The sequence below is a fragment of the Entelurus aequoreus genome, linkage group LG13 (assembly GCF_033978785.1).
Source record: "Entelurus aequoreus isolate RoL-2023_Sb linkage group LG13, RoL_Eaeq_v1.1, whole genome shotgun sequence".
NCBI classification, from domain to species: Eukaryota; Metazoa; Chordata; class Actinopteri; order Syngnathiformes; family Syngnathidae; genus Entelurus; species Entelurus aequoreus.
Window position 1 is genome coordinate 4,623,978 of NC_084743.1, and position 27,191 is coordinate 4,651,168.

The 27,191-nt window shown below is 33.5% G+C and overlaps 1 protein-coding gene across 1 annotated transcript in view; it reads right to left on the reverse strand.

Annotated features, from left to right (window-relative positions):
• numa1 (nuclear mitotic apparatus protein 1) overlaps positions 1-27,191 on the reverse strand; it is a 79,992-nt gene that overhangs the window by 51,874 nt on the left and 927 nt on the right. Inside the window, exons 4-8 of the mRNA XM_062067268.1 lie at positions 13,996-14,066; positions 10,796-10,884; positions 10,633-10,707; positions 7,463-7,556; positions 2,136-2,283 (exon numbers count right to left, since the gene is read on the reverse strand). Coding sequence (XP_061923252.1) covers positions 2,136-2,283; positions 7,463-7,556; positions 10,633-10,707; positions 10,796-10,884; positions 13,996-14,066 — 477 coding nt within the window. The remainder of the gene's footprint in view (positions 1-2,135; positions 2,284-7,462; positions 7,557-10,632; positions 10,708-10,795; positions 10,885-13,995; positions 14,067-27,191) is intronic.

The following is a 27,191-nucleotide window of genomic DNA, read 5'->3' on the forward strand; positions in this document are numbered from 1 at the left end:
TGAGTGTAAATGGGGGAGGGAGGTTTTTTGGGTTGGTGCACTAATTGTAAGTGTATCTCGTGTTTTTTATGTGGATTTAATTAAAAAAAAACACACAAAAAAAACGATACTGATAATAAAAAAACGATACCGATAATTTCCGATATTACATTTTAACGCATTTATCGGCCGATAATATCGGCAGACCGATATTATCGGACATCTCTAATTATTATTAAACCTCACTGGTCTCAAAATATAACATTTTAGAATGACTTCAACCCCTTAACTGCACAAACATGTTAGAGACAATTTAATACTTTAAAAAAAATATATTTTACTATTTTGTTTACCGTATTTCCTTGAATAGCCGCCGGGGCGCTAATTAATTTAAAACCTCTTCTCACTCCTGCGTTTACCAAAAGCATGCGGGATTGGCAAGCATGCGCTAATTATTTTAAAACCTCTTCTCACTCCGGCGCTTACCTTATCATGAAAAGCACATTTAATAAAAAAAACGTTATTATGGTCTTACCTTTAGGTATAAATGAGTCCATGCGCAGCTTCTATAGAAGTATTCCTTATCTTTCTTCAGTTTTAAAAGTCTCTCTGTTTCGATGGAGATCTTCCTTTAAGTATTACCTCCTGCTTTGATTGAAAGTCCAGTTTAGAAAACTGTTTTATTTTAGATATGTAATCCTCCATGGTAAAAGTGGAAGCAAACAATGGCTGCTCACTCTTGCTGCGTGTTGTCTTCTTCTGCAGCACCGGTCTTCTGCAGTACCAGCAGTCGCAAGAAGGATCACTAGCGCCTTCTACCACCAGGAGGCGGAAGTCATTTAATGACTCATATTTGACCCGGCGGAAGTGCCAAGCATGCGCTAATTATTTTGCGAAACGACTTTCACCCGGCTGTAATTCTAGGCAGGCGAATACTATATTCCCGGCGGCAATTCAAGGAAATACGGTATATTGGATCTTTCTGTGTGGAGTTTGCATGTTCTCCCCGTGACGGCGTGGGTTCCCTCCGGGTACTCCGGCTTCCTCCCACCTCCAAAGACATGCACCATGGGGATAGGTTGATTGGCAACACTAAATTGGCCCTAGAATGTGAGTGTGAATGTTGTCCGTCTATCTGTGTTGGCCCTGCGATGAGGTGGCGACTTGTCCAGGGTGTACCCCGCCTTCCGCCCGATTGTAGCCGAGATAGGCTCCAGCGCCCCCCGCGACCCCGGAGGGAATAAGCGGTATAGAAAATGGATGGATGGATGGATGTTTTCCATGCTTACGTTGACGTTTCCTTTCTGCTTTGATAGCGGAGGGGTTATAATCACAGGAAGTTACATTTCAAATAAAAATGTTTACTCCTTAATTTACACAGGTCATGAAAAATATCAATCATCAATAGACCGATATAAAACTGATAAAATGATGCAGTTTTCAGTCATATCGCCCAGTCCGAGTGTTTTCTGAACTGGACTTTCAATCGAAGCAGGAGGTAATACTTAAAGGAAGATCTCCATCGAAACAGAGAGACTTTTAAAACTGAAGAAAGATAAGGAATACTTCTATAGAAGCTGCGCATGGACTCATTTATACCTAAAGGTAAGACCATAACGTTTTTTTTATTAAATGTGCTTTTCATGATAAAGTAAGCGCCGGAGTGAGAAGAGGTTTTAAAATAATTAGCGCATGCTTGCCAATCCCGCATGCTTTTGGTAAACGCAGGAGTGAGAAGAGGTTTTAAATTAATTAGCGCCCCGGCGGCTATTCAAGGAAATACGGTAAACAAAATAGTAAAATATATTTTTAAAAAATATTAAATTGTCTCTAACATGTTTGTGCAGTTAAGGGTTTGAAGTCATTCTAAAATGTTATATTTTGAGACCAGTGAGGTTTAAAAAACTCCCGAGTTTTTATGACGTCATTAATAAAAAAAAAAAATTTCTTTATAGACATGATGCCACCTCTAAGCTACCCAGACTTAGATTATTTTTTAAATATCTTCATGAGCGTGAGAAGCCAAAATAAAAATTTAATGTAATTAATTGTCCGGCCGTAGGACCTTACGTGTACATGTCAGCATGCATGCGACAGTAGAAACATGTCTTCAGTCCAATGAATCTGCATTACATTTCTTCAATATTTGACAATACCTGGTGGAAGACGACGCCACCGTGTGGATATCCAGAAACTTGACTTTGGCTGCACGGCGGAAGACGGGAGAGTCCTCGTCCGACAGGGAGGAGACGGAGGTGGAGGTGCTTGCTGCCGACTGCATTATTTCCCGGGACACGGGTAAACCTGAAATGCGGCGAGACGTTTAGAACCACTGGAGAGGAGGTGCCCTGAAATAAAATGGGATTCATGGCTCCTTGATGGGAGCCGTTCCTTTCAAAGAGCTGTATTTTTTATTAAAAAATTTTTTTCGAGGACACAATCTCTAGTATGAGTTACACGATAAGATGCAGATCATATGACACAAATATTACTCTAATTATTTTAAATCATTGGCTATAATTTCATTTTTTGTGTTCATTGTAAACATTCCACAATGTGGTGCCATATTTCATGCTTTGGCAGCAAAGTCACTTAAAAAAATGTGAGCATTTTAATAATATAGAAAGAAAAAAAAAAAAGAATAAAATGCATTAGTTGACATAAAAAGTGTAAGTAAAACTACAAATACAAATTTTAAGATACTAAAAATGTTAGTACAGAATTATTCTACCATACCTGGTGTGTGTAATCTTAGAAAAATGAACTCAAAGTGAATTAAAAAAAAAACAACCTATTATAATAAAATAAAAAAATATATATTTATATGCAAAAGTATATTTTTTGGAACAAAAACCATTAAATCCAAATTCTACCCATTTTCCTTAAACGCCGACTCATTTTCTGTTGCAGTTGCCAGTCGGGTGGCACGCACATGCAGAAGGAAATCATTGGCGGCACTAAATTTACATGTGCATAAAAAAACTGTTCTCAAACGGGAATCGGTTTTCATCGTTCACTTAAAAGAGCCGTTCAAATTCAGACTTGATTCGTTCAAACGTCACATCTCTACCCTGAAAGGATCTCAAAATATGCTGTGTTGTAAGGCTGGACGATTCTGGCAAAAGTAATGATCACGATTATTTTCATTGATATTGTAGTCACGACTATTCAATCATTTGAAAACATGAGTATTTATTGTACTACCAAAACTCAACTTTTAAAGGCCTACTGAAAGCCACTACTAGCGACCACGCAGTCTGATAGTTTATATATCAATGATGAAATCTTAACATTGCAACACATGCCAATACGGCCGGGTTAACTTATAAAGTGACATTTTAAAATTCCCGGGAAATATCCGGCTGAAACATCGCGGTATGATGACGTATGCGCGTGACGAAGTCCGAGTAACGGAAGTTATGGTACCCCGTAGAATCCTATACAAAAAGCTCTGTTTTCATTTCATAATTCCACAGTATTCTGGACATCTTTTGCAATTTGTTTAATGAACAATGAAGGCTGCAAAGAAGACAGTTGTAGGTGGGATCGGTGTATTAGCAGCGGACTACAGCAACACAACCAGGAGGACTTTGTTGGAGCGCTAGCCGCGCTAGCCGCCGACCTCACCTTGACTTCCTACGTCTCCGGGCCGCCAAACGCATCGGGTGAAGTCCTTCGTCCTTCTGCCGATCGCTGGAACGCAGGTGAGCACGGGTGTTGATGAGCAAATGAGGGCTGGCTGGCGTAGGTGGAGAGCTAATGTTTTTAGCATAGCTCTGTGCAGTCCGGTTGCTAAGTTAGCTTCAATGGCGTCGTTAGCACAGCATCGTTAACCTTCGCCAGCCTGGAAAGCATTAACCGTGTATTTACATGTCCACGGTTTAATAGTATTGTGGATTTTATATCTATACTTCTAGTCAGGGGTTTATTTCTTTTGCTTCTATATGCAGTTAAAGCACGATGCTATCACGTTAGCTCGCAGCTAAAGCATTTCGCTGATGTATTGTCGTGGAGATAAAAGGCACTGAATGTCCATTTCGCGTTCTCGACTCTCATTTTCAAGAGGATATAGTATCCCAGGTGGTTTAAAATACAAATCTGTGATCCACAATAGAAAAAGGAGAGAGTGTGGAATCCAATGAGCCAGCTTGTACCTAAGTTACGGTCAGAGCGGAAAAAGATACGTCCATCGCTGCCTCTCAAGTCATTCACTGTAACGTTCCTCATCTACGAATCTTTCATCCTCGCTCAAATTAATGGGGTAATCGTCACTTTCTCGGTCCGAATCTCTCTCGCTCCATTGTAAACAACGGGGAATTGTGAGGAATACTAGCTCCTGTGACGTCACGCTACTTCCGCTACAGGCGAGGCTTTTTTTTATCAGCGAGCAAAAGTTGCGAACTTTATCGTCGATTTTCTCTACTAAATCCTTTCAGCAAAAATATGGCAATATCGCGAAATGATCAAGTATGACACATAGAATGGATCTGCTATTCCCGTTTAAATTAAAAAAAAATCATTTCAGTAGGCCTTTAATATAGTTTAATAATATACAGTATATTATATATGTCAAGTTCTTCAGGTTTTTTCACAGCTCTGCCCAAACTTGAAAGGGCCAGTTGGACTCGAGAAGGACTCAAAGGGACAACTCCATCCTTTTTCCTTGTGATTTATTGATTTTTGATTTGAAGCAGTAAAATAAAGTGGGTGTTCGATGTAAATGAATGGATGAACAGAATGAATAGTCGAATAGTGGCATAGTGGGATGGTTGAATAGTTGATTAGCTGAATAGCTGAATAGGCGAATAGTAGATAGGAAAATAGGTGAAGAGTTGGGGTTGAATAGGCAAATAGGTGAAGAGTTGGGGTTGAATAGGCAAATAGGTGAATAGTTGGGGTTGAATAGTTGATAGGCAAATAGGTGAATAGTTGGGGTTGAATAGGCAAATAGGTGAATAGTTGGGGTTGAATCGTTGATAGGCAAATAGGTGAATAGGCAAATAGCGGATAGGTTGATAACCTTAATCAAACAGAAAAAAACAAACACATTAGTGTTTCATAAACATGCAACATAATACATGCTTTGCTTTTCTTTTAAATTAATCCAACCAAAATTAGTTTCCACTGATAGGGCCTAAGTTTAAGAATAAACTTAAACATTTCCAACAATGGGCGAGGGCCGACATCCGGGCAACTGAGCTACATACGGGTTCTTCGAGCCATAGCAACCAGACTGGCGTTGAAAACAAACCGTCGCCATTACTCTTTAACCTGTCGACCTACGCTGGTTAAACCCGTCGTTCTGCCTCCAAAATGCCGAAAAACGGTGTTGTTTTTGGTTGTGCTAACCACAACTGGAAACAGGGAAAACAAAGGTTGGATTTTGTTCTGCCAAAGCGTGATAAAAGCCCACAGAGACGAGACAAATGGCTCGCAGCTTTACACCGGGAAAACGAGGACGGTTCTCACTGGAGTCCCCCAAAGTCCCGGGTCGTGTGTTCGGATCACTTCGTTTCTGGTAAATATAAGGAACAAAAATCCACCTTCTTAACCACAACTTGGCTATACCGTCCGTGCTAATGTTGTACTTGTTGAATTTGTACCTTATAACGTTCGACAGCAGAAGTTGTTTTTGTACAAAAATAACATGCGGTATATACTATATAGTCTGTAGCAGGGGTCACCAACGCGGTGCCCGCGGGCACCAGGTAGCCCGTAAGGACCAGATGAGTAGCCCGCTGGCCTGTTCTAAAAATAGCTCAAATAGCAGCACTTACCAGTGAGCTGCCTCTATTTTTTAAATTTTATTTATTTACTAGCAAGCTGGTCTCGCTGTGCTCGACATTTTTAATTCTAAGAGAGACAAAACTCAAATAGAATTTGAAAATCCAAGAAAATATTTTAAAGACTTGGTCTTCACTTGTTTAAATAAATTCATTATTTTTTTTACTTTGCTTCTTATAACTTTCAGAAAGACAATTTTAGAGAAAAAATACAACCTTAAAAATGATTTTAGGATTTTTAAACACATATACCTTTTTACCTTTTAAATTCCTTCCTCTTATTTCCTGACCATTTAAATCAATGTTCAAGTAAATTTATTTTTTTAATTGTAAAGAATAATAAATAAATTGTAATTGAATTCTTAATTTTAGCTTCTGTTTTTTCGACGAAGAATATTTGTGAAATATTTCTTCAAACTTATCATGATTAAAATGCAAAAAAATTATTCTGGCAATGATGTCGTTCATAACACAACAGATGTGTTGTGTGTGTTTGATTGTTTGTACATCCATGATGTCGTTCACAACAACACAACAGATGAGATGTGTTGTGGGTGTATGATTGTTTGTACATTGATGTTACATCAATGATGTCGTTCACAACAACACAACAGATGTGTTGTGTGTGTTTGATTGTTTGTACATCCATGTCATTCACAACAACACAACAGATGAGATGTGTTGTGGGTGTTTGATTGTTTGTACATTGTTGTTACATCCATGATGTCGTTCACAACAACACAACAGATGAGATGTGTTGTGTGTGTATGATTGTTTGTACATTGATGTTACATCAATGATGTCGTTCATAACAACACAACAGATGTGTTGTGTGTGTTTGATTGTTTGTACATCCATGATGTCGTTCACAACAACACAACAGATGAGATGTGTTGTGGGTGTTTGATTGTTTGTACATTGTTGTTACATCCATGATGTCGTTCACAACAACACAACAGATAGTGTTGTGTAAATGATTGTTTGTACATTGTTGTTACATCCATGATGTCGTTCACAACAACACAACAGATAGTGTTGTGTATATGATTGTTTGTACATTGTTGTTACATCCATGTCGTCGTTCACAACAACACAACAGATGAGATGTGTTGGTGTATGATTGTTTGTACATTGATGTAACATCCAAGATGTCGTTCACAACAACACAACAGATAGTGTTGTGTATATGATGATTTGTACACTGTTGTTACATCCATGATGTCGTTCACAACAACACAACAGATAGTGTTGTGTGTGTATGATTGTTTGTACATTGTTGTTACATCCATGATGTCGTTCACAACAACACAACAGATGAGATGTGTTGGTGTATGATTGTTTGTACATTGTTGTTACATCCATGATGTCGTTCACAACAACACAACAGATAGTGTTGTGTATATGATTGTTTGTACATTGTTGTTACATCCATGATGTCGTTCACAACAACACAACAGATAGTGTTGTGTATATGATGGTTTGTACACTGTTGTTACATCCATGATGTCGTTCACAACAACACAACAGATAGTGTTGTGTATATGATGGTTTGTACACTGTTTGGCCCATTAATCGTTTTTTTTCCCGATTATTACATTTTCATAATGCTAAGAAGCCAAATACGAAATCCAAATGACTTCATAGTCCAGCCCTACAGTGTTGCTGTGCAAGAGAAACACAAACAAACATGTGTGACTCACATCTCTTGGCCAGGTAGGCGTCAAGTCCACGGTTGAAGTACACACATCCGTCCATCTCCATCACGTAAGAACCAGTCAGGTTGGCCAGCTCCTCCTGACATGCAAGAGTCGGAATATTCAACCGCAAAAGAATAAATGACATAACACTTTTAAAAGGAGAACTGCACTTTTTTTTTTGGAATGTTGCTTACCGTTCACAATCATTGTGAGACACAAGTAGACAAAAGTTTTTTTTGCATTCTAACATGTAAAAATCAACACGTGGAAGAAATGAGTCTCGGCATTGATTAAAATGACCAAAATAGGGGAAATATTGTACATATTACATATTGTTATGAAGGTGTCTGTTACTACATTATAAATATATACTTGCAGTGTGTATATTGTACATATTACATATTGTTATGAAGGTGTCTGTTACTACATTATATATATATACTTGCAGTGTGTATATTGTACATATTACATATTGTTATGAAGGTGTCTGTTACTACATTATATATATACTTGCAGTGTGTATATTGTACATATTACATATTGTTATGAAGGTGTCTGTTACTACATTATATATATATACTTGCAGTGTGTATATTGTACATATTACATATTGTTATGAAGGTGTCTGTTACTACATTATATATATACTTGCAGTGTGTATATTGTACATATTAGATATTTTTATGAAGGTGTCTATTACTACATTATATATATACTTGCAGTGTGTATATTGTACATATTACATATTGTTATGAAGGTGTCTGTTACTACATTATATATATACTTGCAGTGTGTATATTGTACATATTACATATTGTTATGAAGGTGTCTGTTACTACATTATATATATATACTTGCAGTGTGTATATTGTACATATTACATATTGTTATGAAGGTGTCTGTTACTACATGATATATATACTTGCAGTGTGTATATTGTACATATTACATATTGTTATGAAGGTGTCTGTTACTACATGATATATATATACTTGCAGTGTGTATATTGTACATATTACATATTGTTATGAAGGTGTCTGTTACTACATGATATATATACTTGCAGTGTGTATATTGTACATATTACATATTGTTATGAAGGTGTCTGTTACTACATTATATATATACTTGCAGTGTGTATATTGTACATATTACATATTGTTATGAAGGTGTCTGTTACTACATGATATATATACTTGCAGTGTGTATATTGTACATATTACATATTGTTATGAAGGTGTCTGTTACTACATTATATATATACTTGCAGTGTGTATATTGTACATATTACATATTGTTATGAAGGTGTCTGTTACTACATTATATATATACTTGCAGTGTGTATATTGTACATATTACATATTGTTATGAAGGTGTCTGTTACTACATTATATATATACTTGCAGTGTGTATATTGTACATATTACATATTGTTATGAAGGTGTCTGTTACTACATTATATACACACACACACATGCAGTGTGTATATAAAATGGGTCCCATTTTTATAGTCTTTGGTATGACTCGGCCGGGGTTTGAACTCACGACCCACCGATCTCAGGGCGGACACTCTAACCACTCAGCATCAAGGGTTGGAATTGAGGGTTAAATCACCAAAAATGATTCCCGAGTGCAGCCACCGCTGCTACTCACTGCTCCCCTCACCTCCCAGGGGCTTTGAACAAGGGAACGGGTCAAATGCAGAGGACACATTTCACCACCCCTAGTGTGTGTGTGTGTGTGTGTGTGACAATTATTGGAACTTTAACATTGATGGAGGGTTTTGAAGTGGTTTTAGAGGGCTTTGACTCACATTAGCCGCATCTTGCAAACAATTTTTATCATATTTAAAATCTGAAAAGAAAAACGCGTTCTTGTCTCATAAATAATGTGAAGGAGAGGCGAAATTCCCCCCTCAAAAAAGTGCAGTTCCACTTTAAGTGTGTTCCATGGCAGGCCTGGCCCTAACCAATCTGGCGCCCCCCCACATCGGCAGTGAAGTGTATATACCCACAAGAAACCGAATAGCTTTGTCTTTGACCTTTTTTTTTACTTAAAGAAAGCAAATTAACATATTATATGAGAATGTTATGTTATGATTATCTTTAACCAAATCACAGCAGTGCTCCAATTAAAAAACAGCATTCCCTCTCATGTGATATTGCTTAATTAACATTAATTATGTGCACTTTAACAACCAGGCTTACAACTATACCTAATATATAAAGGGGTGGAAAAGTGACTATTACCTGCAGGGCAAACATTAGCTAACCAGAAGGCAATAACAATGTCAACAAGAAACACCTGCTTAAAAGATCTAATACAAATGTCCCTGAGGAATGTAAGGTGGGAGTACTGTAATTACCTAACGTTACATTATTATTTTCCATAACAATTTAGCCCCCTCCACAATATTAACCCGACGTTAAAACAGAACTAGCTATTTATTGATTAGTGAAGTGAAGTGAATTACATTTATATAGCGCTTTTTCTCAAGTGACTCAAAGCGCTTTACATAGTGAAACCCAATATCTAAGTTACATTCAAACCAGTGTGGGTGGCACTGGGAGCAGGTGGGTAAAGTGTCTTGCCCAAGGACACAACGGCAGTGACTAGGATGGCGGAAGCGGGGATCGAACCTGCAACCCTCAAGTTGCTGGCACGGCCGCTCTACCAACCGAGCTATACCGATTAGCAATTGCCGAATCATGTAACATTAGCTTAATGCTAAAGCTAAAAAGCCAGGTTACTATCACATTCTGTAACAGACAAATCATTTCATGTAGGCTAACGTTACCTACCTGCCACCTCTGTCTTTTTCTCGTTTCTCCTCTTCTTTTCTCTTTTTTCTTCCCTGGGCACCTGACAGTTTTGGCCGTTTTGACATGTTGTGTTGATTTTTTGATGTGGTGACGTCCAAATAGAGTCATGATACGGGAAGGGAGGGGTCGCAATGTTGTAACAAATAATATTTCTATTAAATAGGCCTTACTTTGCATTTTAATTAACGTGGGATTATTTTATGTATTTAGAAATAATAGTTGTTGTTTTTTTCCTCCAACATTTGTGGCACTGGCGTGGCGCCCCCTGATGGACGGCGCCCTTAGCATTTGCCTATACGGCCTACGCCACGGGCCGGCCCTGTTCCATGGTGATGTTGCAAAAACAATTACCTCCACGTCACACTCCAAGGAGCTGAGGGTGCAGCGGTGGTTCATCATGTCGTGGTACACCAGCAACAGAAGCACCTGCACACGTCATTAACATTTGAATCAATTAGAACGCGACACTAGCAAGCAGTGGATGAAAAGATCTAAACAATAGAGCAAAACGTACCTTGGCCATCTCTTCGGTGAGGTTGCTTCCATGTCTGATCTTGTCCCACGACAACGACGCGCCTTCGCCCGCACAGAATCTGCAATCCTCTAATGAACAAATGACACCAGTTCTTTATCAAATACTCTTGAGTTCAGGCATGTGAGAAGAAAAGAGGAAAACTGACGGAAACTAAAGAGGAAATGTTGCTGAGATAACATGTTGACAATGAAGACTACATTTCCTATAGTTGACTTTTACATGCATTCTCATCTCCCACTTACATGTACAGGTGGGAATCTTTGGGCACCTCAAGATTCCGTTACAATTCAGGAGATCCCATTAAAAAAATCGATTATTGATGTGTCTTTAATTTATATAGGAACAAATATATATTTATATGTAGGACAAAGCTACGAACTATGGGAGACCGGGCTGTCTGCACCGCCGCTCCTAGTCTGTGGAATGCTCTCCCTGACCACCTGAGGGCACCACAGACTGTGGATGCTTTTAAAAAGGCTTAAAAACCCTTCTTTTAAAAAAAGCCTTTTTATAGATATATGCATACTATTTCTAGCTATTAGGATGTTCTAGTTTTTATTAGGGTCCGCCCTGTACCCTGTACAAAGGACTCCCTCAGGGAGTCCTTTGTACTGGTTACAAAGGAACCTATTGTATTTGTAAGGTTTTATTAGGGTCCGCACAGGACCTTTTCAAAAGGAATCCCACAGGGAGTCCTTTTGCAATGGGACGAAAGGACCCTATTGAAATTGTAAGGTTTCATTATTATTATTCTTTCTTTCTTTCTTCTTCCGCAGCTTTTCGCACTACTTTGCCCCCCTTAACATGCTTCAAAACTCACCAAATTTTATACACACATCCAAAAAGTGTGCCAGCACACTTTAGTAAAAAAACCTAACCCCAAAAATCAAAATTGCTCTCTAGCGCCCCCTAGGAAAAAAATAAAACAAACTGCCTGTAACTCCCACTAGGAAGGTCGTAGAGACATGAAACAAAAACCTGTATGTAGGTCTGCTTTAGACCTACAACTCATAATGACACATTCTCGGGCGAAAACCAACAGGAAGTTGGCAATTTCCCATTTTAGACAAAAATGTACTAAAAACACTGCTTTTTACGTCTTTGACCTCTAATTTGACCCCCTTAAAATACTTCAAAACTCACCAAACTTCTCACACACATCAGGACTGGTGGAAATTGCGATCTAACAAAAAAACCGAACCCCGAAACTCAAAAATGTGCTCTAGTTATTATTCTTCTTTCTTTATTATTATTCCGCAGCTTTGCACACTACTTTGCCCCCCTTAACATGCTTCAAAACTCACCAAATTGTATACACAAAAAACTGTGACAGCACACTTTAGTAAAAAAACCAAACCCTAAAAATCAAAATTGCGCTCTAGCGCCCCCTAGGAAAAAAATAAAACAAACTGCCTGTAACTCCCACTAGGAAGGTCGTAGAGACATGAAACAAAAACCTGTATGTAGGTCACACTTAGACCTACAATTCATAATTTCACATCCTCGGGCAAAAACCAACAGGAAGTTGCCAATTTCCCATTTTAGACAAAAATTTTCTAAAAACACTCCTTTTTACGTCTTTGACCTCTAATTTGACCCCCTTAAAATACTTCAAAACTCATCAAATTTCTTACACACATTGGGACAGTTAGAATTTAAGATCTAAAAAAAAACCGAACCCCAAAACTCAAAATTGTGCTCTACATAATTTTTGAAAAAAACAAAAAAACTGCTCCTCAGAGGAAAACTGCTTGTAACTTCCGGTAGGAACGTCTTAGAGACATGAAACAAATACCTCTATGTAGGTCTCGCCTAGACCTACATTTCATAGATTGACATCCTTCAGCAAAAATCAACAGGAAGTTTGCTATTCCTTATTCAAAACAACATTTTTGTTACAACCGGTCACCAAACATCAAACGTTATCTCCTCTGAGCGCGTTTGTCGTTTCGGCTTCAAACTGCTACAGGAGAGAGATTGAACCCTTCTGATTAAAAGTTGACTGCGTTTTTATACGTGCTACGGTTTTGATTTTACGAGCCTTCAAAGACCCGCAGCACTGATGCTGCACCGGTGCCAAAAATGACAACGGAAAATGCAATTTCTTCTTTTTTGTCCTCAAAATTCTACACACAATACCCTATAATGACAATGTGAGCTCAGACAACTTCCTCTAACTCCCAGTACGAATATCGTAGAGACACGAAACAAAAACCTCTATGTAGGTCTCACTCAGGACTACCACTGGACAAAAGTATTGGGACACCTAGGACTAGCACCTGCCAAAAGGCGGACCCGACCAACGCTGCTTGCAACTTTAATTTTTTATTATTTTATGTTCGTCAACACCGTTCAATTGAACACCGTTCAATTATTGTAACGTCTATCGAGATGCTTCGAGGCCAGGAATTATATCGATCACTTTATTGAGCAAAACTGTTTATATTCGGCCATAACCACACCAAAAACATGAGTAAAACACTCCTATCTGGAAAAACTAGTCATTTTCTGCCGTACAAACCAGGCCAAAACCAACTTGTCATCTGTCACCAACACGCATACCACTAAGCCACTGGTGCGTTTATGGCCACACAAAAAGTCGGACAACTCAAACACCACACAGTTACACTATGACTCCTCAGTCATACGTGTGCTTATTCTACTGTCATTTATTATTAATGTTAATTTATTGATATTAATCATGGAATGCTGTTACTAGAGAAAGTTACAGGAATGCACACTTCATCCTATGCTTACATTTCATTGTGCAACATGAGGATGTTTAAGGGCAACTAAATGTGATCTCTGAAAGGGGTACAAATGATTTCCAAAGCAGTGCTTTTGGTATAAAGTTCAGTTAGGTTAAATGAAAATATTATTATCATTATTTATCTTACGGTATATATATTAAAAATAACATTGAGCAAAATTTTATTGAAATATTGTCGATGTGGCCCTCCAGCAGTGCTGGGGTTGCTCATGCGGCCCCCGGTAAAAATTAATTGCCCACCCCTGTAATAAATCGTCCATGTCCTAAAAATTTATTATTTCCCCACCTCTACTTACATGTACCAGAGAATTGTTACTAGATCATATAATTTGATTGATTGATTGAAACTTTTATTAGTAGATTGCACAGTACAGTACATTTTCCCTAACAATTGACAAATGATACTTACTTTCAACAAATTGTGTGATGACTTTAAAGCGCTCTTCAATCGTGTGGAAAGAAGGTTTGGCCTCCTTTTTCCTGGAATCAAAGAGTCCGTAAAAACAATTTGCATAATGTGCTACAATGATTTGATTTTCTCTAAAAAGGCTAAAAAAATGTATACTTACTAATTAATAATAACAGTTTTGTTTTAAACGTCCATCCATCCATCCATTTTACAATATAATTACAACACTTTATGTACATATTTATATACAGATTTGAACAATAAGTTATTCACTGAAATATATGTATTAATTGTGGTTCTTACAAAAAATATATCTTATAAAATATAAAAGCTAAAATGTCTCTTAAAGCTCTGCCCCTTTAATTAGTGCATACTAAATAATTTAACTTTAGCCTACTACTACAACCATATTATTTACCAGCAACATAAAGTGAAAAAGAGGCAGAGGTGTCCTGCCACAGTCAGTAACAAATCAACAGAAAACAGTAGTGGTCAAATACAAATAAGGCAACAAGAGAAGTATCCTACACTTCTCTTTTGTACAGTAAATCTGAACAGCTGATATGGGCATCTACATCAACTATATGATTTGCCTGAGAAGCTGGACAGGACAAAAAATATAATAATCTTTTTTTTGTTTTTGTGGCGGGCGTAATTATTTCGTGGCGGGCCGCCACAAATAAATGAATGTGTGGGAAACCCTGCGTCTAGTCTCTTACGTGAATGAGATAAATAATATTATTTGATTTTTACGGTAATGTGTAAATAATTTCACACAAACTATGAAAAAAACTGCGACTTATAGTCCGAAAATTACGGTAAATGTATAATTTTTCTATTTTGGGGGGGGGGGGGGGGGGGGGGGGGAATGTACTCAATGGAATCGCAAATGATGTTAACTTAAATATTGTCTAATTATGCAAAAATATCTTATCAAACATTCAAACCATTTTTAAATAAAAATAAATAATGATTTCAAAGCAATTTATGTAAAAGTAGCAAAAGATTTCATGGTAAAATTGTGAAATTTACTGGGTTTTTTTCAGCATTTTTCTCCAAATGAAAAAAAATGTACTTTTTTTTTTTACTGTAATAAACCGTGGTGATGTTTTGGCATTTACAGTAATACACCGAAAAATCTACAGTTGGCATTTACACGCGTTTTGGCTAGAGATGCTTTAAATGTAATATCGGAAATTATCGGTATCGTTTTTTTTATTATTGGTATCGTTCTTTTTTTTTGTTTTGTTTTTATTCATTCAACATAAAAAACACAAGATACACTTACAATTAGTGCACCAACCCAAAACCACCTCCCTCCCCCATTTACACTCATTCACACAAAAGGGTTGTTTCTTTCTGTTATTAATATTCTGCTTCCTACATTATATATCAATATATATCAATACAGTCTGCAAGGGATACAGTCCGTAAGCACACATGATTGTCTGGTCCACTAATAGTACTAACCTTTAACACTTCATTTTACTCATTTTCATTCATTACTAGTTTCTATGTAACTGTTTTTATATTGTTTTACTTTCTTTTTTATTCAAGAAAATGTTTTTAATGTATTTATCTTATTTTATTAATTTTTAAAAAAAGAACCTTATCTTCACCATACCTGGTTGTCCAAATTAGGCATAATAATGTGTTAATTCCACGACTGTATATATCGGTATCGGTTGATATCGGTATCGGTAATTAAAGAGTTGGACAATATCGGAATATCGGATATCGGCAAAAAAAAGCCATTAACGGACATCCCTAGAAATAAATAATGATTTCAAAGCAAGTTATGTAAAAGTAGCAAAAGATTTCATGGTAAAATTGTGAAATTTACTGCGGTTTTTACAGCATTTTTCTCCAAATGAAAATTTTTGTACTTTATTTTACTGTAATAAACCGTGGTGATGTTTTGGCATTTACAGTAATACACCGAAAAATCTACAGTTGGCATTTACACGCGTTTTGGCATTTACAATAATACACCGAAAAATCGACATTTGTAAAAAAAAAAAAACTGGCAGCTCAGGTGCCAAAATTTTACTGTAAAATTTCAGATTTTTTTTTTTTATAGTAACATTTTTTTTTTTAATTTTACAGTACAATTTTGTTTACCATAAAAATTAAAGAGTTGGTCAATATCGGAATATCGGATATCGGCAAAAAAAGCCATTAACGGACATCCCTAGAAATAAATAATGATTTCAAAGCAAGTTATGTAAAAGTAGCAAAAGATTTCATGGTAAAATTGTGAAATTTACTAGGGTTTTTACAGCATTTTTCTCGAAATGAAAAAAACTGCACTTTTTTTTACTGTAATAAACCGTGGTGATGTTTTGGCATTTACAGTAATACACCGAAAAATCTACAGTTGGCATTTACACGCGTTTTGGCATTTACAATAATACACTGAAAAATCGACATTTGCAAAAAAAACAACAAAAAAAACTGGCAGCTCAGGTGCCAAAATTTTACTGTAAAATTGCAGATTTTTTTTATTTACAGAAAAAACATTTTTTTTAAATTTTACAGTACAATTTTGTTTACCATAAAAATTAAAGAGTTGGACAATATCGGAATATCGGGTATCGACAAAAAAAGCCATTAACGGACATCCCTAGAAATAAATAATGATTTCAAAGCAAGTTATGTAAAAGTAGCAAAAGATTTCATGGTAAAATTGTGAAATTTACTGCGGTTTTTACAGCATTTTTCTCCAAATGAAAAAAACTGTACTTTTTTTTTACTGTAATAAACTGTGGTGATGTTTTGGCATTTACAGTAATACACCGAAAAATCTATAGTTGGCATTTACACGCGTTTTGGCATTTACAATAATACACCGAAAAATCGACATTTGTAAAAAAAAAAACTGGCAGCTCAGGTGCCAAAATTTTACTGTAATATTGCAGATTTTTTTTATTTATAGTAAAAAAAAAATTTTAATTTTACAGTACAATTTTGTTTACCATAAAAATTAAAGAGTTGGACAATATCGGAATATCGGGAAAAAAAGCCATTAACGGACATCCCTAGAAATAAATAATGATTTCAAAGCAAGTTATGTAAAAGTAGCAAAAGATTTCATGGTAAAATTGTGAAATTTACTGTTTTTTTTCAGCATTTTTCTCCAAATGAAAAAAATTTACTTTTTTTTACTGTAATAAACTGTGGTGATGTTTTGGCATTTACAGTAATACACCGAAAAATCTACAGTTGGCATTTACACGCGTTTTGGCATTTACAATAATACACCGAAAAATCGGCATTTGTAAAAAAAAAAACTGGCAGCTCAGGTGCCAAAATTTTACAGTAAAATTGCAGATTTTTTTTATTTATAGTAAAAAAAAAATTTAAATTTTACAGTACAATTTTGTTTACCATAAAAATTAAAGAGTTGGACAATATCGGAATATCGGATATCGGCAAAAAAAGCCATTAACGGACATCCCTAGAAATAAATAATGATTTCAAAGCAAGTTATGTAAAAGTAGCAAAGGATTTCATGGTAAAATTGTGAAATTTACTGCGGTTTTTACAGCATTTTTCTCCAAATGAAAAAAACTGTACTTTTTTTTTACTGTACTAAACCGTGGTGATGTTTTGGCATTTACAATAATACACGGAAAAATCTACAGTTGGCATTTACACGCGTTTTGGCATTTACAATAATACACCGAAAAATCGACATTTGTAAAAAAAAAAACTGGCAGCTCAGGGGCCAAAATTTTACTGTAATATTGCAGATTTTTTTTATTTATAGTAAAAAAAATGTTTTAAATTTTACAGTACAATTTTGTTTACCATAAAAATTAAAGAGTTGGACAATATCGGAATATCGGGTATCGACAAAAAAAGCCATTAACGGACATCCCTAGAAATAAATAATGATTTCAAAGCAAGTTATGTAAAAGTAGCAAAAGATTTCATGGTAAAATTGTGAAATTTACTGCGGTTTTTACAGCATTTTTCTCCAAATGAAATTTTTTTTACTTTTTTTTACTGTAATAAACCGTGGTGATGTTTTGGCATTTACAGTAATACACCGAAAAATCTACAGTTGGCATTTACACGCGTTTTGGCATTTACAATACACCGAAAAATCGACATTTGTAAAAAAAAAAAAAAAAAAACTGGCAGCTCAGGTGCCAAAATTTTACTGTAAAATTTCAGATTTTTTTTTTTTATAGTAAAAATGTTTTTTTAAATTTTACAGTACAATTTTGTTTACCATAAAAATTAAAGAGTTGGTCAATATCGGAATATCGGATATCGGCAAAAAAAGCCATTAACGGACATCCCTAGAAATAAATAATGATTTCAAAGCAAGTTATGTAAAAGTAGCAAAAGATTTCATGGTAAAATTGTGAAATTTACTGCGGTTTTTACAGCATTTTTCTCGAAATGAAAAAAACTGCACTTTTTTTTACTGTAATAAACCGTGGTGATGTTTTGGCATTTACAGTAATACACCGAAAAATCTACAGGTGGCATTTACACGCGTTTTGGCATTTACAATAATACACCGAAAAATCAACATTTGCCAAAAAAAAACAAAAAAAAAACTGGCAGCTCAGGTGCCAAAATTTTACTGTAAAATTGCAGATTTTTTTTATTTATAGAAAAAACATTTTTTTTAAATTTTACAGTACAATTTTGTTTACCATAAAAATTAAAGAGTTGGATAATATCGGAATATCGGCAAAAAAAGCCATTAACGGACATCCCTAGAAATAAATAATGATTTCAAAGCAAGTTATGTAAAAGTAGCAAAAGATTTCATGGTAAAATTGTGAAATTTACTGCGGTTTTTACAGCATTTTTCTCCAAATGAAAAAAAAAACTTTTTTTTACTGTAATAAACTGTGGTGATGTTTTGGCATTTACAGTAATACACCGAAAAATCTACAGTTGGCATTTACACGCGTTTTGGCATTTACAATAATACACCGAAAAATCGACATTTGTAAAAAAAAACTGGCAGCTCGGGTGCCAAAATTTTACTGTAATATTGCAGATTTTTTTTATTTATAGTAAAAAAAATTTTTTTAATTTTACAGTACAATTTTGTTTACCATAAAAAATAAAGACTTGGACAATACCGGAATATCGGATATCGGCAAAAAAAGCCATTAACGGACATCCCTAGAAATAAATAATGATTTCAAAGCAAGTTATGTAAAAGTAGCAAAAGATTTCATGGTAAAATTGTGAAATTTACTGCGGTTTTTACAGCATTTTTCTCCAAATGAAAAAAACTGTACTTTTTTTTACTGTAATAAACTGTGGTGATGTTTTGGCATTTACAGTAATACACCGAAAAATCTACAGTTGGCATTTACACGCGTTTTGGCATTTACAATAATACACCGAAAAATCGACATTTGTAAAAAAAAAACTGGCAGCTCAGGTGCCAAAATTGTACTGTAATATTGCAGATTTTTTTTATTTATAGTAAAAAAAATTTTTTTAAATTTTACAGTACAATTTTGTTTACCATAAAAAATAAAGACTTGGACAATATCGGAATATCGGCAAAAAAAGCCATTAACGGACATCCCTACAAATAAATGATTTCAAAGCAAGTTATGTAAAAGTAGCAAAAGATTTCATAATAAAATTGTGAAATTTACTGCGGTTTTTACAGCATTTTTCTCGAAATGAAAAAAACTACTTTTTTTTACTGTAATAAACTGTGGTGATGTTTTGGCATTTACAGTAATACACCGAAAAATCTACAGTTGGCATTTACACGCGTTTTGGCATTTACAATAATACGCCGAAAAATCGACATTTGTAAAAAAAAAAACTGGCAGCTCAGGTGCCAAAATGTTACTGTAATATTGCAGATTTTTTTTATTTATAGTAAAAAAAAAAAATTTATTTTACAGTACAATTTTGTTTACCATAAAAATTAAAGAGTTGGACAATATCGGAATATCGGGAAAAAAAGCCATTAACGGACATCCCTAGAAATAAATAATGATTTCAAAGCAAGTTATGTAAAAGTAGCAAAAGATTTCATGGTAAAATTGTGAAATTTACTGTTTTTTTTCAGCATTTTTCTCCAAATGAAAAAATTTTACTTTTTTTTACTGTAATAAACTGTGGTGATGTTTTGGCATTTACAGTAATACACCGAAAAATCTACAGTTGGCATTTACACGCGTTTTGGCATTTACAATAATACACCGAAAAATCGGCATTTGTAAAAAAAAAACTGGCAGCTCAGGTGCCAAAATTTTACAGTAAAATTGCAGATTTTTTTTATTTATAGTAAAAAAAATGTTTTAAATTTTACAGTACAATTTTGTTTACCATAAAAATTAAAGAGTTGGACAATATCGGAATATCGGATATCGGCAAAAAAAGCCATTAACGGACATCCCTAGAAATAAATAATGATTTCAAAGCAAGTTATGTAAAAGTAGCAAAAGATTTCATGGTAAAATTGTGAAATTTACTGCGATTTTTACAGCATTTTTCTCGAAATGAAAAAAAACTGTACTTTTTTTTTTTTACTGTAATAAACTGTGGTGATGTTTTGGCATTTACAGTAATACACCGAAAAATCTACAGTTGGCATTTACACGCGTTTTGGCATTTACAATAATACACCGAAAAATCGACATTTGTAAAAAAAAACAAACAAAAAAAAACTGGCAGCTCAGGTGCCAAAATTTTACTGTAAAATTGCAGATTTTTTTTATTTATAGTAAAAAAAAAATTTCTAATTTTACAGTACAATTTTGTTTACCATAAAAATCAAAGAGTTGGACAATATCGGAATATCGGCAAAAAAAGCCATTAACGGACATCCCTAGAAATAAATAATGATTTCAAAGCAAGTTATGTAAAAGTAGCAAAAGATTTCATGGTAAAATTGTGAAATTTACTGCGGTTTTTACAGCATTTTTCTCGAAATGAAAAAAACTACTTTTTTTTACTGTAATAAACTGTGGTGATGTTTTGGCATTTACAGTAATACACCGAAAAATCTACAGTTGGCATTTACACGCGTTTTGGCATTTACAATACACCGAAAAATCGACATTTGTAAAAAAAACAAAAAACTGGCAGCTCAGGTGCCAAAATTTTACTGTAATATTGCAGATTTTTTTTATTTATAGTAAAAAAAATTTTTTTAATTTTACAGTACAATTTTGTTTACCATAAAAATTAAAGAGTTGGACAATATCGGAATATCGGCAAAAAAAGCCATTAACGGACATCCCTAGAAATAAATAATGATTTCAAAGCAAGTTATGTAAAAGTAGCAAAAGATTTCATGGTAAAATTGTGAAATTTACTGGGTTTTTTTCAGCATTTTTCTCCAAACGAAAAAATTTTACTTTTTTTTACTGTAATAAACTGTGGTGATGTTTTGGCATTTACAGTAATACACCGAAAAATCTACAGTTGGCATTTACACGCGTTTTGGCATTTACAATACACCGAAAAATCGACATTTGTAAAAAAAAAACTGGCAGCTCAGGTGCCAAAATTTTACTGTAATATTGCAGATTTTTTTTATTTATAGTAAAAAAAATGTTTTTAAATTTTACAGTACAATTTTGTTTACCATAAAAATTAAAGAGTTGGACAATATCGGAATATCGGCAAAAAAAGCCATTAACGGACATCCCTAGAAATAAATAATGATTTCAAAGCAAGTTATGTAAAAGTAGCAAAAGATTTCATGGTAAAATTGTGAAATGTACTGCGGTTTTTACAGCATTTTTCTCCAAATGAAAAAAAATGTACTTTTTTTTACTGTAATAAACCGTGGTGATGTTTTGGCATTTACAGTAATACACCGAAAAATCTACAGTTGGCATTTACACGCGTTTTGGCATTTACAATACACCGAAAAATCGACATTTGTAAAAAAAAAACTGAAAAAAAAAACTGGCAGCTCAGGTGCCAAAATTTTACTGTAATATTGCAGATTTTTTTTATTTATAGTAAAAAAATTTTTTTACATTTTACAGTACAATTTTGTTTACCATAAAAATTAAAGAGTTGGACAATATCGGAATATCGGATATCGGCAAAAAAAGCCATTAACGGACATCCCTAGAAATAAATAATGATTTCAAAGCAAGTTATGTAAAAGTAGCAAAAGATTTCATGGTAAAATTGTGAAATTTACTGCGGTTTTTACAGCATTTTTCTCGAAATGAAAAAAACTGTACTTTTTTTTACTGTAATAAACCGTGGTGATGTTTTGGCATTTACAGTAATACACCGAAAAATCTACAGTTGGCATTTACACGCGTTTTGGCATTTACAATACACCGAAAAATCGACATTTGTAAAAAAAAAACTGGCAGCTCAGGTGCCAAAATTTTACTGTGAAATTGCAGATTTTTTTTATTTATAGTAAAAAAAAAAAATTTAATTTTACAGTACAATTTTGTTTACCATAAAAATCAAAGAGTTGGACAATATCGGAATATCGGCAAAAAAAGCCATTAACGGACATCCCTAGAAATAAATAATGATTTCAAAGCAAGTTATGTAAAAGTAGCAAAAGATTTCATGGTAAAATTGTGAAATTTACTGCGGTTTTTACAGCATTTTTCTCCAAATGAAAAAAACTGTACTTTTTTTTACTGTAATAAACTGTGGTGATGTTTTGGCATTTACAGTAATACACCGAAAAATCTACAGTTGGCATTTACACGCGTTTTGGCATTTACAATACACCGAAAAATCGACATTTGTAAAAAAAAAACTAAAAAAAAAAACTGGCAGCTCAGGTGCCAAAATTTTACTGTAAAATTGCAGATTTTTTTTATTTATAGTAAAAAAAAATTAAATTTTACAGTACAATTTTGTTTACCATAAAAATTAAAGAGTTGGACAATATCGGCAAAAAAAGCCATTAACGGACATCCCTAGAAATAAATAATGATTTCAAAGCAAGTTATGTAAAAGTAGCAAAAGATTTCATGGTAAAATTGTGAAATTGACTGCAGTTTTTACAGCATTTTTCTCGAAATGAAAAAAACTGTACTTTTTTTTACTGTAATAAACTGTGGTGATGTTTTGGCATTTACAGTAATACACCGAAAAATCTACAGTTGGCATTTACACGCGTTTTGGCATTTACAATAATACACCGAAAAATCGACATTTGTAAAAAAAAAAACTGGCAGCTCAGGTGCCAAAATTTTACTGTAATATTGCAGATTTTTTTTATTTATAGTAAAAAAATTTTTTAAAATTTTACAGTACAATTTTGTTTACCATAAAAATTAAAGAGTTGGACAATATCGGAATATCGGATATTGGCAAAAAAAGCCATTAACGGACATCCCTAGAAATAAATAATGATTTCAAAGCAAGTTATGTAAAAGTAGCAAAAGATTTCATGGTAAAATTGTGAAATTTACTGCGGTTTTTACAGCATTTTTCTCGAAATGAAAAAAAACTGTACTTTTTTTTTACTGTAATAAACTGTGGTGATGTTTTGGCATTTACAGTAATACACCGAAAAATCTACAGTTGGCATTTACACGCGTTTTGGCATTTACAATACACCGAAAAATCGACATTTGTAAAAAAAAAAACTGGCAGCTCAGGTGCCAAAATTTTACTGTAATATTGCAGATTTTTTTTATTTATAGTAAAAAAAATGTTTTAAATTTTACAGTACAATTTTGTTTACCATAAAAATTAAAGAGTTGGACAATATCGGAATATCGGCAAAAAAAGCCATTAACGGACATCCCTAGAAATAAATAATGATTTCAAAGCAAGTTATGTAAAAGTAGCAAAAGATTTCATGGTAAAATTGTGAAATTTACTGTTTTTTTTTCAGCATTTTTCTCCAAATGAAAAAAATTTACTTTTTTTTACTGTAATAAACTGTGGTGATGTTTTGGCATTTACAGTAATACACCGAAAAATCTACAGTTGGCATTTACACGCGTTTTGGCATTTACAATACACCGAAAAATCGGCATTTGTAAAAAAAAACTGGCAGCTCAGGTGCCAAAATTTTACAGTAAAATTGCAAAAAAAATTTATTTATAGTAAAAAAAATTTTTTAAATTTTACAGTACAATTTTGTTTACCATAAAAATTAAAGAGTTGGACAATATCGGAATATCGGATATCGGCAAAAAAAGCCATTAACGGACATCCCTAGAAATAAATAATGATTTCAAAGCAAGTTATGTAAAAGTAGCAAAAGATTTCATGGTAAAATTGTGAAATTTACTGCGATTTTTACAGCATTTTTCTCAAAATGAAAAAAAACTGTACTTTTTTTTTTTTACTGTAATAAACTGTGGTGATGTTTTGGCATTTACAGTAATACACCGAAAAATCTACAGTTGGCATTTACAATAATACACCGAAAAATCGGCATTTGTAAAAAAAAAACTGGCAGCTCAGGTGCCAAAATTTTACAGTAAAATTGCAGATTTGTTTTATTTATAGTAAAAAAATGTTTTTAAATTTTACAGTACAATTTTGTTTACCATAAAAATTAAAGAGTTGGACAATATCGGAATATCGGATATCGGCAAAAAAAGCCATTAACGGACATCCCTAGAAATAAATAATGATTTCAAAGCAAGTTATGTAAAAGTAGCAAAAGATTTCATGGTAAAATTGTGAAATTTACTGCGATTTTTACAGCATTTTTCTCAAAATGAAAAAAAACTGTACTTTTTTTTTTTACTGTAATAAACTGTGGTGATGTTTTGGCATTTACAGTAATACACCGAAAAATCTACAGTTGGCATTTACACGCGTTTTGGCATTTACAATAATACACCGAAAAATCGACATTTGTAAAAAAAAACAAAAAAAAAAACTGGCAGCTCAAGTGCCAAAATTTTACTGTAAAATTGCAGATTTTTTTATTTATAGTAAAAAAAATTTTTTTAAATTTTACAGTACAATTTTGTTTACCATAAAAATCAAAGAGTTGGACAATATCGGAATATCGGCAAAAAAAGCCATTAACGGACATCCCTAGAAATAAATAATGATTTCAAAGCAAGTTATGTAAAAGTAGCAAAAGATTTCATGGTAAAATTGTGAAATTTACTGCGGTTTTTACAGCATTTTTCTCGAAATGAAAAAAACTACTTTTTTTTTACTGTAATAAACTGTGGTGATGTTTTGGCATTTACAGTAATACACCGAAAAATCTAGTTGGCATTTACACGCGTTTTGGCATTTACAATACACCGAAAAATCGACATTTGTAAAAAAAAAAAAAAACTGGCAGCTCAGGTGCCAAAATTTTACTGTAATATTGCAGATTTTTTTTATTTATAGTAAAAAAAATGTTTTTAAATTTTACAGTACAATTTTGTTTACCATAAAAATTAAAGAGTTGGACAATATCGGAATATCGGCAAAAAAAGCCATTAACGGACATCCCTAGAAATAAATAATGATTTCAAAGCAAGTTATGTAAAAGTAGCAAAAGATTTCATGGTAAAATTGTGAAATTTACTGCGGTTTTTACAGCATTTTTCTCCAAATGAAAAAAACTGTACTTTTTTTTACTGTAATAAACCGTGGTGATGTTTTGGCATTTACAGTAATACACCGAAAAATCTACAGTTGGCATTTACACGCGTTTTGGCATTTACAATACACCGAAAAATCGACATTTGTAAAAAAAAAACTGGCAGCTCAGGTGCCAAAATTTTACTGTAAAATTGCAGATTTTTTTTATTTATAGTAAAAAAAAAATAATTAAATTTTACAGTACAATTTTGTTTACCATAAAAATCAAAGAGTTGGACAATATCGGAATATCGGCAAAAAAAGCCATTAACGGACATCCCTAGAAATAAATAATGATTTCAAAGCAAGTTATGTAAAAGTAGCAAAAGATTTCATGGTAAAATTGTGAAATTTACTGCGGTTTTTACAGCATTTTTCTCCAAATGAAAAAAACTGTACTTTTTTTTACTGTAATAAACTGTGGTGATGTTTTGGCATTTACAGTAATACACCGAAAAATCTACAGTTGGTATTTACACGCGTTTTGGCATTTACAATACACCGAAAAATCGACATTTGTAAAAAAAAAACTGGCAGCTCAGGTGCCAAAATTTTACTGTAAAATTGCAGATTTTTTTTATTTATAGTAAAAAAAAAAAATTTAAATTTTACAGTACAATTTTGTTTACCATAAAAATCAAGGAGTTGGACAATATCGGAATATCGGCAAAAAAAGCCATTAACGGACATCCCTACAAATAAATAATGATTTCAAAGCAAGTTATGTAAAAGTAGCAAAAGATTTCATGGTAAAATTGTGAAATTTACTGCGGTTTTTACAGCATTTTTCTCCAAATGAAAAAAACTGTACTTTTTTTTACTGTAATAAACTGTGGTGATGTTTTGGCATTTACAGTAATACACCGAAAAATCTACAGTTGGCATTTACACGCGTTTTGGCATTTACAATACACCGAAAAATCGACATTTGTAAAAAAAAAACTAAAAAAAAAAACTGGCAGCTCAGGTGCCAAAATTTTACTGTAAAATTGCAGATTTTTTTTATTTATAGTAAAAAAAAATTAAATTTTACAGTACAATTTTGTTTACCATAAAAATTAAAGAGTTGGACAATATCGGAATATCGGATATCGGCAAAAAAAGCCATTAACGGACATCCCTAGAAATAAATAATGATTTCAAAGCAAGTTATGTAAAAGTAGCAAAAGATTTCATGGTAAAATTGTGAAATTTACTGTGGTTTTTACAGCATTTTTCTCGAAATTAAAAAAACTGTACTTTTTTTTACTGTAATAAACCGTGGTGATGTTTTGGCATTTACAGTAATACACCGAAAAATCTACAGTTGGCATTTACACGCGTTTTGGCATTTACAATAATACACCGAAAAATCGACATTTGTAAAAAAAAAACTGGCAGCTCAGGTGCCAAAATTTTACTGTAATATTGCAGATTTTTTTTATTTATAGTAAAAAAATGTTTTTAAATTTTACAGTACAATTTTGTTTACCATAAAAATTAAAGAGTTGGACAATATCGGAATATCGGATATCGGCAAAAAAAGCCATTAACGGACATCCCTAGAAATAAATAATGATTTCAAAGCAAGTTATGTAAAAGTAGCAAAAGATTTCATGGTAAAATTGTGAAATTTACTGTGGTTTTTACAGCATTTTTCTCGAAATTAAAAAAAC